The sequence below is a fragment of the Topomyia yanbarensis genome, chromosome 3 (assembly GCF_030247195.1).
Source record: "Topomyia yanbarensis strain Yona2022 chromosome 3, ASM3024719v1, whole genome shotgun sequence".
In the NCBI taxonomy this organism is placed as follows: Eukaryota; Metazoa; Arthropoda; class Insecta; order Diptera; family Culicidae; genus Topomyia; species Topomyia yanbarensis.
In genome coordinates, this window is record NC_080672.1 from 285,402,534 (window position 1) to 285,418,027 (window position 15,494).

The 15,494-nt window shown below is 37.4% G+C and overlaps 2 protein-coding genes across 5 annotated transcripts in view; both read right to left on the minus strand.

Moving 5' to 3' along the window:
* The window catches only part of LOC131686761 (ion transport peptide-like), a 90,588-nt gene that overhangs the window by 49,581 nt on the left and 25,513 nt on the right, over positions 1-15,494 (minus strand). The window contains exon 1 of one of the 4 annotated variants that reach the window (XM_058970732.1): positions 1,221-2,939. The exons of the other annotated variants lie outside the window; for them this stretch is intronic. The gene's annotated coding sequence lies outside the window, so the exon portion shown is untranslated. Of the gene's footprint in view, positions 1-1,220; positions 2,940-15,494 lie in introns of those variants that run through there. 4 annotated transcript variants of the gene reach the window in all.
* LOC131687964 (uncharacterized) lies at positions 2,355-14,927 on the minus strand. The gene is made up of 2 exons (XM_058972070.1): positions 13,554-14,927; positions 2,355-2,423 (listed from the first exon to the last, which is right to left on the minus strand). The coding sequence occupies exons 1-2, from the start codon at positions 14,925-14,927 to the stop codon at positions 2,355-2,357; spliced, it is 1,443 nt and encodes a 480-aa protein (XP_058828053.1).

Here is a 15,494-nt window from a genome sequence, read left to right on the forward strand (position 1 = left end):
CCTTCGACAAAGTTGTAGACAACAAAATTATTTTTCTTATTTTCACTTGCAGTGATAAACTTATGTATAGTGTCACTTACCGGCGAAAATACAAATTAGTGAGTTTTTTCCACGTGAATTGTCGAAAAGTCCCATGCAAACTTCGAACCCGTTGGTCCGGTAGCTAAACTTGTCCTATTTGGCTTAAATTTGGAGCAGACACTCCTGGTGCGACTAGGAATCGACTCAGTGGTGGCCCGATGAGAACCAGACCATAAAGCAAAACGTTCGTGCTAAAACGAGGGCCAGAAAGCTGGGTGACTACTGGTTTTGTGTGCAATTTCGTTGAAGATTATTAGAACTGAATTAAAACTTCAATCACGACACTCCGGTTATATCACAGATATTACCTACCCGTCGTCTTAACTTATTTCTATTTTTAAATAACTGTTTAACAGGAAGATGTTCTGGGCTCATTAATCTAGTTTTTAACTGATTATCATCCGTCGCATATATGTTCATTATACGATACACAAAAACTAAGAGAATATTCATAACTAAATTCAAGCTTCAATTCTACCCCCACTGATAAAAACATAGCTTATGAAATCACTGCAATAAAAAACGTAATAAACGTAAAAAGTACCGAATCCAACTAAAAAACTGAGATGCGATTTTGTATGCATTGGTTGATTTTCCTGTTTCGCAGCAAACCTGGAAAACGGTTGAGCATAAAGCAGAACGTCTTCTTCGTTGCCGTAGCTATTTACATATAGGATCGCGATTGAATGCCGCCACTCAGTCTACGTGATCAAGGCGGTGCCACAAACTAGTTCGGTGGCTATATTGAAAAACTTCAGGCTTGCAGTCAATTTAGTTGTTACTGTGCAGGCAAACACGAATGTTATAATTTGCATCTAATTTGCAAGTCATCATGTAAAACACGCACCGAAAAAATGCTGTTTATCAAGTTCTGTCTTACATGAGTTACGATTTTTGCAAATGAAGTTAATAAGGACAGGCTTTGTGGTATCCCAGTCAAGTGATCTCATACCATTGTAAGAGATCACTTGACTCTCTAAACCTTCACTGTGATAAGATTGAAATTCAGACTTACAAACAATAGTGGCTGATGCAATGGCTATTCAATACAAGTGAAAGCATACAGAATCTTACGTGTAACATTACTTACATGCTAGGTAAGAAATAATAACAACAAAAACTCGCGTGCGTTTACTTACATTTGTATCAACCCGTCGGAAGTCCGATTTCTTCAATAGCGAAAAAAATTAACACCACACAGCAGTTTAATCAACTACCAAGTAAGAACGTGGTGCGGATTTCTCCTTAAGTGATGTGACCGTCGTTTTCCACAAACGTGATGTGACCGTTCTGTGAGTCGTCTTTAAAGCACTTCACTGTAGTTTTTTAGCTTGTTAAAACGTTTGACTCTTTGCACTATTCCAGATTGCGGTTATTTTACCTTCTTTCGCACAAGAACAATAAAATTGTTTTATTTATTTACAACAATCATTAAGATTGTAACTGAAGGAGCTGGAGACGACGGGAAGGACGGAAACACAGACTTGATTTCCTGCCTATTCAGCGATCGCTACCGTACGCTGCTGGAATTGCTCTTTGGGTATACCACCGCTACGAGCACCTAAGTATTTTCCGTCACTTGCGCTTTTCCTGTTTATATTTTTATAAATAAGTGGCTCTCTAGCTTCGTGCTGGTGACTTCTTTATAACTGCGGCACGCACAGCAAAAAAATCGATAAATTTTAAACTTAACGAGCTCGTTCTGCCCCAGCAGATTGTTAACTCGAATGCACTTTCTTTGTGCCCATAAGGGGATCTCGTCACAGGATCGCAAACTAATCCTTCCAATTGTTCAAAAAGTTATATGTAGCTTGCACTTGTTTATATGCTGGGGAAAATTGCACCGAAATCACAAATCGCGTGAATCAACTTTCAATAATTGATGTCCCTTCGCGTTCCGTCGCTGTTAAGTACTTCTTTCATTGATAGGCGCAAAATATAGTAAGCAGAGCAGAAATTAAACCAGTTATTTATTTGCTGCACTTAATTGCTGTATACACGATGTATGTTGCTCAAATGGGAAACTTCAATTAACTTCTGATATTTATTTTGTATACTCTGCGGCGGTAAACGATCGCTCTTCGAGCCGCGTTGTGTGTATTGTATGTACGGTTCTCCTTCTTGTAAAATGTATTTTTATTGCACTCCAGTCGGCTTCAGCCTGCTTTCCGTAATGTGTTGTGTTGCAGTAGACTTCTCGGATACAACTGAACCGACAGTTTTATCTTTTTCTCAACTTATACTTTTCTTCTCACTTGATCATTCATTTTGATTCACACTTCTCCGGCCGTGTCCGTTCTCTGGCGGCGCGCTTGTTGTATACCTTCGCCGATGCTGATGGGCTGCGAGGGGATATCGTTTTTATCGTTTATGTCTCGTTCTCTCCTTTACTTATTTGTCATTACTAGGTGGGCTCGTTAGCTGCTTTGAATATGTATTATTTTGATTATTACTTGCCGCCCAACCAAACCTTTCATGTTGTATTATGATAACCACAATATTGCAGCAAAAACTTCCTTCTGGTAATCACATAAAATGAAAACTCTCCACACATAGGCTGTTCGCTCTCAGAGATTGAACTGTTATCGATTGCTCATCAAAAATTTTCCCACCGAAGGGGGGTGCCAGCAAAAAAAACACTGTCACCATAAAGTAACCGGATCACTTCAGTCAAGCAATAACCGTTGCCACTAATTCCCACCCGATAAAATTCCGTAAACTGTGGACGATTAGTCACTCCGCTGATCACTAGTCGATTCCTCAAACGACATAGGCATGACATAACGCGAATAATCTACAATTTGATTTCAAATCGCCACCAAAACCGAATACACTCAACCGCGAGGCAATCTCGACGATTTGTGTCTTCACTTGTTGCACCGTTCTTAAGGACTAAGCATAACTGAATTTAGCGCATGCAGGCAGATAGAAAAAAAAATCAGAAAGTGAGAGAATAATTGAACATTGCAATGAGAGAGATGGGAGAGAATGATCATTAATGGTAGAAGCCGACCTTTTCTGTGCTCAAACTGTTGATGTTACACATGCACTTACGGAGGCACGGCACTAAATCAAACCAAAGTGTTCCTTTTTGTTATGTTAGCTTAAGGTTGCACGGAGAATGCGCAAAATTCGCAAACGAAAAAAGCAGTTTTTTCCACACCGTATGTCAGATCTTCATAAAAATCAATCAGCGTGTGTAGAATGTTGTTACAGTACTGCTGATTGATTTTTATGAAGATCTGACATACGGTGTGGAAAAAAACTGCTTTTTTCGTTTGCGAATTTTGCGCATTCTCCGTGCAACCTTAAAAACGTGTGAGACATCGCGCGAGGAAACACCACAATAAACTGATCACTATCGATCACCATTCGAATCTATACCAGATCAATTCAAAAATAAAATAAATAAGTGAAATAAGCGTTGCGTCTTAACAGACTGATCCCATAAGGATCACCATCTTCCTAATTTGGGGTAAATTGAATAACTCCGGCATTTTCCGACCCATTTTGATCAATAAAATGTCATTGGACGCGTAAATAAATGAATTATTATTAAAACAAGGACGTGCCATTGGAAAAAAAATTGAACCGTTTGCAAAATTTGCATGAAAAAATCGCGAAAAATTGCAATTTTCATATTGTTGTTCCAAAATTACACAATATTACAAACCAGTATAATGTAGCATACCGTTGGAAACATTTATTTTTATTTTTACCAGAACCGTTGAAAATCGCAAATCGGCTGAAAAATGATAACGTAGCTAACTTTTTTGCTGCCCATGGTTCCAGAAAAGGTTTTGTTTTGTTTATAAATCAAGATTTTGGGGGTATATTAAATTTACGCTTCTTTATTCGGATTACAAAAATTTCGACCCTGATGTATTAAACTTTTCAAACGTGGTTTTATGTTGTGTTTGACTAGTCCTACATGCTAATTCTCTTGAAAAGTTCATGCGATGTTTAATTTTTTGTAGCACCGTGTAATGTCTCATTAATTATTAGTTTGATAACGATGTAAGAATGAGACTATTATTAATAAATAAGAAAAATAAAAAAAGACTTACTTTCTTAAAAATAAAAGAATAAATTTAAGTTTTCAAACTTGATTGATTGCATGTATATCTCTAGAGCTGTTTTTCATTACACCATATCTAACAGAAACGTCAAATGAAGAAAATCGCGTGTGAAAATTCCCTTGTAACTTTTAAAATTATTTAACAATTAAAGCACATAGAAGGCTATTAATTCAACCATTACCTCTGCATTTACTCATTACAGGATCGTATAAGCATATTACATGGTTTTACCTCGGATAATATAGAGATAATTGATAATAATTATTTTATTACATTTTGCCGATCGCTTTTGCTATTATGCTCTTTTACATATGTGGTCACCGTTTGTAGATGGCACATTTTACTATGACGTTTTGACAGGCGGGCTTGTAGATGTGATGTGTTTCCTATGCTGTATTGCAATCGAGAGTGTAGATATGAGGCTTATTTTTTGAAAAAAGATGCTAAGTACAGTCGACTTGGCAAAACATCACAATGCAAAACATCACATCTACAAAATGTTAGCAAAATTTTGGTACACAATATGTGGTATTTTGACTTAAGATTAAACCAACACGTAAAGAGTTATTATCTTTTTCTATTATTTGTAGATTATCAGAGTCAATCCTTAGCTTTTATTTGGCATAATAAACTCAGTTTGTTTACATTTGTTAGATATGACGTTTTGAATAAACGGTGCGCTAGAACTCTAGACGCACGACCAGACAACATGTTTAATATCACGATAAACTGTCATCACAAGCGCAGAGACCGCTCTCCATGACCCCAATACGCCGGAGATGCGTATTCAATGTAAGATTGAACATGACCCGAGATATCACCCGAAGGAGGTACCGACCATCATTAACCAAGGTTTGTTGAAGCGTTGGGGATTCCTAAACTTCCATTGTTCTCCACTAAATTTTCCAATTTTTGAGCGTTCTTTGACAAGAAATACTAAAAAATCGTTGAAGCTACGCGATCTTTCATAAATTTCACCTACTCATTACCATTCTAATCTAAATGTCCCCTTTCTCATTACCCGGAATGCAGCAATGCGAATAAACTCAAAACTAATATTTGTATCTGGTACGATTTTTCAGATCAAGAAATCAGGAACTCCCATATTTTTCTCAGGAAAAATAAGGAGTGTTTTCCATGCTCCATCGAACGAAGAGCCTCCTTGGAACTGTAACGATGTGGGCATGGTTGTTGATAGGAAAACATAAAACCATAAGTTTTTTGGGGATAATGTTTGAAGAACAGCCTTTTTTATGATCGATCTCACCACTACTGTCATAATAATTAGTATAGAAACTATTCATAGCTCTCATCATCTGACGAACGTTACGGTAATATGCGCACTCGCTTAGCGCAAAACGTCTAACGTTTGAATGTGGATCTATTATCGTGGAAAACGGTTCTTGGTTCCGTGTATTCCAATAAAAGTTTTAATCGAGTACAAAAAGTGGGCCTAGCCACCAGACGAAATATTGTTTCTCTCGGTAATCCGTCGACGAACCGGTACCAATAACCGCGTTTTTCAGCTTTCATCAAGTTTTTCATCCAGGCGATCGGACGTTCAAAAAGTCCTCTTAGGACCATTCGCGTACAATTCTGAGCACTCTTTTGCGCACCATGCATTGGGAGACCGTCCACGGTTGTTCGCGCTGGGTACACGTTTCGTCTGACTTTTAATCGCACTGTAGAGAATCAAACCAGTCAAAACGTTGTGCGCTTCCAGCGGAGGAATTTCTTGTTTTGATTCGATAGTTTCGGATATAGTGGACGCGTAGCTCTTTCAATGAATGGGCACACTAATTGTAGCGAGGTCGAGTACAACGATAAATCTAACGCGCTTGACCGCGCTAGTGGAGTAGGCATTCGTGTCATTTCCGCCGTATTCCAGATGATCATATCAAATTGTCGTGAATGTCATGCAGTAAGATAGATCGGTTATCATCGTGAAGACAGCCTCATGGCATACCGTGGGTGCTGAAGTTTTCTATGTAAAACCAGCTGAGGTGCGATGTATATGGACACAATGTCAATGAACCTTTGCCTTTGATTCGGACATGACAAGCGACAACTTCCATACCTGGTAGCGAGCAAAGTCTAAATCGATTGAAATAATAGCACATTTTAATCCCCAAAACGCTCCTCCATAATGTTTTCATAGCTTTGGCTAATAATGTTAAAATTGCAGGAGATCTACGTCGGAAGATAACCAAGTTTTATACAATGCAAATTCATTGTTTAATGTCTAGGAAAATAAAAGGACTGAAATATAGAGAAACTTAGAGTTTTGGATGTCCCATGTGGACTTTTCCAGACCAGGAGCCACTTATTTACACACCAATTTTTTTTCGGCCGAAGGCAGCAAAATTGTGCTGAATTTTCATCAGCTGAAAGTTTCAGTAATCTAAGTTGCCAAAAAATCAGGAATTTGTATTGAATCCATTTGACAAATTCACTTTGCCGAAAATCAGCAATTGAGAAAATGTCAAATTGACAGTATTTCTGGCTGGATTATTGTGAATTCGGTACTCGCGCTGTCAATTTGACAATTTGAATTTCTGAATTTTCTGGAAAGTGAATATGTCAAATAGATAAAATTCAAATTGCTGAAGATTCAGCGTATTAAATTGCTGAAACTTTCAGTTGATGAAAATTCGGCAAAAGTTTTCTGAAAACGACAACTAAATTTTGGTGTGTAGGTATTGTGAAAGCATCCATCAAGGAACACTCATAAACCTTTACGAGGAAGCTCACCCGAGCAGAAGAAAATAACTGCGGAATACTAAATTTAGGTATCAATACCAACGACTGTTTACCACAATATGGTATAAATGAGCTCTACATAAGAGGTAAAATACCAAAAAAGAATAACACAGACATGTTCTACAAATAACTATTTGATGATGAAACGAGTTATTATAATACCCGAATAATAATAAAACATTTTTCAACCTTCCAATAATAAAATTCACTCTATGGAGGTATTCAATAAGGTATTGGTTTGGTATTTGTAAAATTAACTGGAATACATAAATAATACTAAAATAAAGTATCATACCTCATTGAGGTATTAAGCAGGTATTGAAAAATGTTTCTTCAATACCTGCTTAATACCTCAATGAGGTATAATATTCAATTAATACTAAGTTTTGGTATGAATACCAAAAAATAGTATGTTCGGGTTATTGCCCAGTTATTTTCTCCTGGTCGGGTAGGAGAGGAAATGATTTGCTTTTATGAAAATTAGAAAATGTTCCCTCAGTTTTTCTCCACACCGTTCCTTGTTTATACAATGGGTAACTCTATGGCTCATTGTTTTCAGCGACGGCAGTTCATGCCCCGCAACACAGAAAAGCAAACAGGTAGACGAGCTCCGTCCAAAAGAACAAAGTTTAGAAGAACAGATCCGGCGAAAGGCTCGAAATGAGGCTGATGAAAAATAAATTGTTTTCTTAAACTCATCGATTTTTTGCATAACGCAATTGCTTGCATACCAGAATTTACACTGACTGAAACAAAGGGTTCTGGAGGGTGCCAACCTCAACCCTCTCGGACACAACACCATCAATTTCTACTTCCCGAGCAGGTACGTAGACAAAATACTTCTTCGTACGCGGTCGAGTATTGTTTAGATAGATCACACGATATATTGATGATGTTAAATGGCTTATTTTTGATCCGGAATTAGACCATCCAGAGGCCGGTTGTATTAGATGGATATAATTTGTATCGAAAAGGAAACTTATCTGCATTATTTTCGCCATCTGGGAAATATTCAAATCGACGTCTATTAAGCCTGAAAGGATGTCGGTCTTCGGAGATACCTTCCCATTAGTCAACACTATCATGCGGGTTTCAGTACTCGCGAAAAAAGGGTTTTATCATAAGGAACGGAAAATGTGACGAAATTTAATAGAATGGAGTAATTGGTATCGTAAACGGGGTGACTTTGATCACTCGAAACTTTTTTCGTAGATCGCTTATTAAGCCAGAATAGTCTACCGAATCATTTTAATTTGAAATGATTTTTACTCTAAACTTTAAAATACTGATTTGTTATACTTTTTGAGTATATTGTTTGGTTTTTGGGTACAAAAACTACAAAAAACCGAAATTTGACTTTTCCTTATTTTTACGAAACTTCGTAAGGGACCGTTCATAAACCACGTAGACCGAAATTTGAGAATTTTTAACCCCCCCTCCCCCCTAGTAGACCATAATAGACTTTTACTAACCCCCCCCCCCCATCCCAAAAGTATACGTAGACTTTTAATTTTTTTTTATTCGCGGGAAATGTGAAGTTAGCAAAAAGCACATTATAATGTTCAAATAAAAATTAGTATTCAGATTTATTTCAAGCTTTTTAAATATTAAAGAAAGGTTTTTTGTCTATGACTGATCAAATTAATTGACGCCAATTCAAGATGCTTTCCAACGTTTGTGTAGCGGAATATTTCTTTTCAAGGTTAGGCACTCAAGTATATGTAAACAGATATATTGCTATAACTAGTTCAAATTTTGACCGAAGTGCGACCTACACCAACAATGCAGAATTATTTATTTATTTATATGATTTAAAGGCACTCAGCACTTCATAGGCTATCAGCGCCTGATTACTTTTGTATACAAAGTTGAAACTAATACTAATTAAAAACTACTAGAAATACAACATATAATGGAATCTGCTTACAATATGTTAAATATCATTAAACTCTCGCTATTCCCTACAGTGCGAATAAATACTTTTATATTTCTGAGTATAATTGGATCTCTTTTAAATATTCCATGACGCTATCAATCATTTGTGAGTTATCTCCTAAAGCCTGTTCTGTTATTTTGAAAGTATTTCGCTGTAGCTGATATTTTTTACAAAGGAACATTAAATGATTCACTGTTAGTGGTACGTCACACTCTTCACAATGAGGAGGAGGGTCTTGGTTAAATAGGTAACTATGAGTCAATCTGGTATGCCCTATCCTTAATCGTGAAAGAACGACGGCTTCTCTTCTATGTTTCCGATTAGAGGAGATCCATTCTTGAGTTATGGCTTTGATATTTCTAAGTTTATTGTCGGTGACATCTAACCATTCGTTATCACGTTTCAATTTGATTATAGCTTTCGCGGTTTTAGTGGCATCGTAAGTTGTTGTTGCAACCTGCATTTCCTGTTCATCTAGAGATTCTTTTGCCAAACGATCAACCTTCTCATTTCCTTCAATTTTCTTATGCGAAGGCACCCAAAGAAAAACTGGGTTTTTGAGTTTATATTGGGGAGAGTTCAACAAGTCGTGAATTCTTTGCACAATTGGGTTTTCGGAAAACAAATTTTCCAATCCTCTGAGAGCACTCAAGGAATCTGATACTATAATGAATAAAGACAAGTCGTAGCAAGATGCAGATTTCACTGCCTCTTCAATTGCTATCAGTTCAGCCGTGAAGATTGAACAAACTTTTGGTAGATTCCTTTTATATTCATAATTTTGGCTGTAGGAAACATGGGAAGACTTGACCAAGCGCAAAATTCTATTTTCGGCTATGGCGTCTTCTATTCGATTCTTAAATTTTTTTCAAAAATATTTTTATACTTGTTTCGATCCCTTAAGGTAATTTTAAAAGTTTGGAGTGATAAATCCTTTCCTTGCAGAAAATATTACGTGATTAATAAATTTGCAATAAATGATGTAATTTTTTATCAAACTTTGTATGGACATATCTACTCGACTACTAATTACTATTAAAGGACTAATATACCATCTTAATCCTTGTGAAGTAGTGAAATGATTTTACATAAACTGGAACATTGGAATAGTTATTACTAGAATTCGCATGAAATTTAACGCAATAACTAATGTTGGGGAGACTTGACCAAGATTTTATGGGGAGACTTGACCAAGTGGCGATCAGCTGAAGAAAGATACAAAATTCCTAATATTTATTATGCTTTGGTACCTACTGTTAATGTTAATCACGCCATAAAAAAATCCCACCCCAAACATAAGTCTTTATATTTTAAAATTTGTAAGCAAAGTTAGCAATAGTAGGACTGATTTCGTGACGTGTGAACATGCAATGCAAGCAGTACAGTTAATCCTTAAAAAGAAATGCATTTAAAAAAATCAAAATTTATCAAATGCAACTCTTTTACTGCTACCTACGGATCTCGACAATAGGGAAAAAAAATAATTACAGTATGTTTTATGTCATTATATTTTGTTATGATTTTTCAAAATTCTATTTTCTATATCGCATATCCAACTGATTCCCCAATTTTCGAACCGTCAGTATAGATGAAATAATAATTTTTATAACGTTCACGTATTCTGTTAAACTCTGATCTAAATACCGCACACGGTGTAGTGTCTTTGCGATGAGTGGTCAACGAGTAATCGATTCGTATATTTTGACCGCTCCATGGCGGAATAGCGTGAAAATTTCTGTTTTGAATATTCGATATGTTTAAATTATATAGTTGTCGAGTAGTATCGAAGCGAGCAGCGAAGTGACGTTTTTTCGTCTGTTTGAAATTATTGATCTGATTCTTTAGTATTAGGTGGAGGGGATGGTTTTCTAACGATAGGATCCTGATTCCATATGTCAACGTTTGAAAGTCTCTTCGCAATTTCAACGACATTACTCCAGCATCTACCAACAGACTTGTTGTGGGACTTGTCCGGAAAGCTCCCGTTGCAAGACGAATTCCTTGCTGGTGGACTGAGTTGAGTTGGTTTAATAACGTCTTCCTAGCTGTGCAATATATTACGGATCCATAGTCAAGTTTAGAGACCACTAGTGTTCTGTGTAATATTAGCAGTGTTTTTCGGTCACTTCCCCAATTTGTATTGGACAGTGTATGCAAAATTTTTAACGCGCCAAGCGCGTTTGCCTTCAACTGTCGTATATGGCGATCCCAGTTCAATTTGTTATCGAATATCATACCAAGGCACTTGTGGGTATTTACGACCTCAATTTTTTGCCCATTTAAATATAGCGCTGGATCAGAATTGCAGCTGGTCAATTTGCAAAAATGAATGATTTTGGTCTTGGAAACCGAAAATTTGAAGCCCGTCTCCATGCACCATGTGTTAAGTTGGTTTAACAGGTTCTGTAAAGTTTGTTGGATTTCTATCATTGACTTCCCTCTCAAAAATGCTACCAAATCATCTGCGAAAATCAAGCGGAGGATAGGGGGAGCAAAGCATGATTTTATTGAGTTGATTGCTACCAAAAATAAAGTAACGCTCAAAACTGACCCTTGGGGTATCCCGTTCTCTTGCGTGTGACGGATGAATATGTATTTCCCAATGAAACTCTGAAGGTTCTATTCTGCAGAAAATGTTTAACAAATGCCAACATATTTCCAGTGACGCCTTTATCCGATAGGTGTTTGGTTATGTTATGCCTCCATGTCATGTCATAGGCTTTTTCTATGTCAAAAAATATACAGACTGAATGCTCTCTTGCAGCAAATGCTTCTTGGATGGCGGAATCGAGGGAAACTATACTATCAAGTGTGCTTCTGTATTTTCGAAAACCGGACTGGTTGGGATCGAAAAAATTTTGTGATTCAAGATGCCATACAAGACGTTTGTTTATCATTCTCTCCATGACTTTACACAAACATGATGTTAGGGAGATTGGACGGTAGTTGGAAGGATTTAATGCATTTTTAAAAGGTTTTTTTATTGGGATAATCAAAGACTCTTGCCACTCTTTGGGGAATTTCTGCTATGTCCAGAGTTCATTATACATTTCTAGGAGGTAGTATTTTACGTCAACAGTAAGGTTTTTAATCATGTCATACTGAATATTATCAGGTCCTGGGGAAGATCCACTACAGCTTTGCAGAGCATTGTCTAGTTCATTCATGGTGAAAGGATGGTTGAGTTCTGGGCACCGATCTGGCAATATTCCAATAGGGTCTACTTCTTCCGATTGTGCTTTGAACTGAAGAAACTGTGCGGTGTAATTCTGAGAACTGGACGTAAATGCAAAGGATTTAGCTAATTCCTCGGCTATACTTTGGGTGTCTGTTATTATTGAGTTATCGATCTTCAAAGAAGTTATGAATTGGGGTGCGAATTTTCCGGATATTTTTTGTATTTTAGACCAAATTTCTTTAGAAGGCGTATTCAGGGAAATTGAGGGAACAAATTTCTGCCAGGATTCTTTTTGCGCTGCACGTATCGTTCTACGAGCTTTGGCCTTCGCTAATTTGTATGACATCTCATTTTCTGTAGTCATATATTTGTTGTATTTTCGTAACTCTTTTTTCCGTTCTCTAATTGCCTGTGCGATTTCTTGATTCCACCAAGGGGGTTTAATTCTTTTGACAGTTGACGAGGTTCTAGGGATAGAGTTTTGAGCCGCGTTAACAATGGTTTTAGAAAACGTTTTGACTTTAATTTTCACATCGTTCTCTGGAGCAATATTTGCCGATATTTGATCTTGGAAAGTTTCCAGTCTGCGGCTGACGTGATCCATCTCGGGCGTCTGCTTATTTGCAAGGAACACTTCAGTGGTGAGATAATAATTGGGAAATGATCACTAGAGCATAAGTCTGAATGTATGGTCCATCTAAAATGTGTTGGTAAGCAAGGAGACCCGAAGGAAAGATCGATTGCTGAATATGAGTTATTCGCCAAGGAATAATGTGTATTTGAACCGTCATTTAAAAGATTTAGATCATTATCTTCAATGTGCGATTCAATGAGTTTTCCGCGACAATCATCTTTTTGAGAGCCCCACATTATATTATGTGCATTAGCATCCGTAGTGAATAAAATAGGAGGATTTAGTTGATTGATAAGGTTTTGAATGTCTGATTTGGCTATGTCTGTGTTAGGCGGTAAATACAGGTTGCATATAGTCAACTCTAACGGGTAAAATACTTTAACTGCCACTGCTTGAAGGTTCGTGTTTAAAGGTATCTCAATAGAATGATAGTTCTCGTGGACACAGATTGCTACGCCTCCAGAAGCGCGGAGGTGGAAATTATCAATTGAATAATAGATACAGAAATTTTTCAAAGTTGGTTTTTTCGAGTGATCGAAGTGTGTTTCTTGTATGCATAGCACATACGGATTGAGTTCATTGACCAATAACTTAATTTCATTGAATTTGTTATAGAAGCCGTTCGTATTCCACTGTATAATTGTAGGGTTCATAAGATAAAAATTAGTGGTGAGCTAGTATCCCTAGCGGTAGCGTTCATTGATCGGGGGGGTCATTGAGGAATATTGAGTTTCTAACTGCTTGGTATACTGTGTCAAAACTGTTTGCTGGTGTAGTTAAGGGGTTCATCGTTATCGTACTATCATAAATGGTTTCAGTTATATTTCTATCTCTGTCATATGTGCTTTCATTGTTCGTACCTTGCGTTCGTTCGTGTGTGTTTACTCCATTAGTTGTATTCGAAATCGGTTGGTATAGCTGATCGTCGCTGTCCGTTTCGCACCTCATTGCTATTGTTGTTGTCGTCTCTTGTCTTATCTCTGGTCGTAGTGTTGTTCCGTCTGATTGCTTGTTGGGTTGGGGTTGTATTTGTTGCTTCGGGGTCTTCTCATTTTGTTGGATCGGCTGGTCGCTGTAGTTGTCGATCGTGTTACTTGTGATCGGCTGATGTAGCTGGTTGTTTCTGTCTGTAGGACTTCGTATCTGCGTCTCTTGATTTTCATGTAATCCTGATGGTGGTGTTGTTCCAGGTGATTGTTTCTTATGATGATGGAGTGTTTGGTCCGGGATATTTTGTGACTGGGGCTGCTTGAAGCTTTGAACGTTCATATCATTGGAGCGGTGCCTCACGACCTCGGAGAAGCTTTGGTTCAGCTGGGGAACGAATACGGCAGGGGCCTGGAGCCTTCGTTTTCTTCTCGCATCTTTCATGTTAACGCGATCAGTGACTCGAATTCGTTGGATTTCGAATTCATCCATGAAAACAGGGCACTCTCTGCTTAATGCGGAATGAGAGCCACGACAGTTAGCACATCTTTCTTCTTGTTTACACTTAGTTTCATCGTGGTAGAGCTCAGCACAGTTGGCGCAGATCCTATTTCCACGGCAACGATCTTTTTTGTGTCCAAACTTAAGGCAGTTCATGCATCTAATCGGTGTTGGAACATATTGTCTTACTCTGCATGGGTAGAAACCGACATCGATTGAATCTGGTAAATAGCTTAAATTGAAGGTCAGTACAAATACTGAAGTATCTTCCAATTCTTTATTACTGTTCTTTCGTTTTATTCGCTGGATCCCCACGACATGGGAGTCACTCAATCCTTCTAGAATTTCCTTGTCCGTTAGGAATTTAAGGTCGTAGCAGCTGATTGTTCCTTTCGTAGTATTCAGTGTGGGGTGATCGGTAATTTTAATTTTTATCTGGTTTCCTAATAAACTTTGCTTTAATAATTTATCTGCCTGTTGTTTGTCCACCGTTTGCAGCAGAAGTGTTCCGTCTTGTATTCTAGTGATCCTCACATTCGGAGTAATTGCATAAATCGCCTTCTTTATGAAAAAAGGGGAAACGTTTTTCATACTTGTGTCTGGATCTACCCGCGAAAGAATTAGATATCTGGGGCCATTATTTTTTCCATCTATCCTAAGATATTTGGTGAACTGCGTCTCGTTCGTGGCTTCTCGATTTGCCAGTCGTTTTTTTGTTTTTTGTCTCTGGACCTTAGGTGTGTCGTTATTATCGATTTCGTCGTTGTTTAACCACTCGAATCGAGAGCCAAATGATGTAGATGGCCCTCCTCCTCCCGGATCGTGGATCATTTTCTCGCACTTACCCGTCAGCACGGTTGTGAAAAAAAAACTTCAGCAGCAAACAATAACCTTTTGTTTGGATGTATAGATCTTTCGAAACAATAGAGAGATAACCTTTGATGTGTCGATAAGCAGAACCAATAGAAGTAGACTGTCTCGTACGATGGTCAAGACCGAACTGCAATGCAGAATTGCTAAACACTTTTTGGGCCTTACGGGTACATTCAAAATTGTTAAAATATAAGAAACAATTACAAAATAATACTGTCGATGTGTACTATCATCTAGACTAAAATATTAAACCAAACATGTACACAAATTTCACTTTTCGTGAACAAATTTCAATATTTCTAAGATAATAAGGTAATCTAAATTGTCTTATTTGATTAAGGGAACGAAACTTTTCAAATCTTCCCAAAAATATTTATTTTTGTAATTAATAGCAATGTCATCTGAAAGTATTATTGCAGAATATCAAAGCTTAACTCCGGTTTGCACGGAGTTCCGTAGGGTCAAGACATAAAATTTAACGGGTGTTTAAAGATTTTGAAATCAGTGTAAATGATTGCAAGAGAA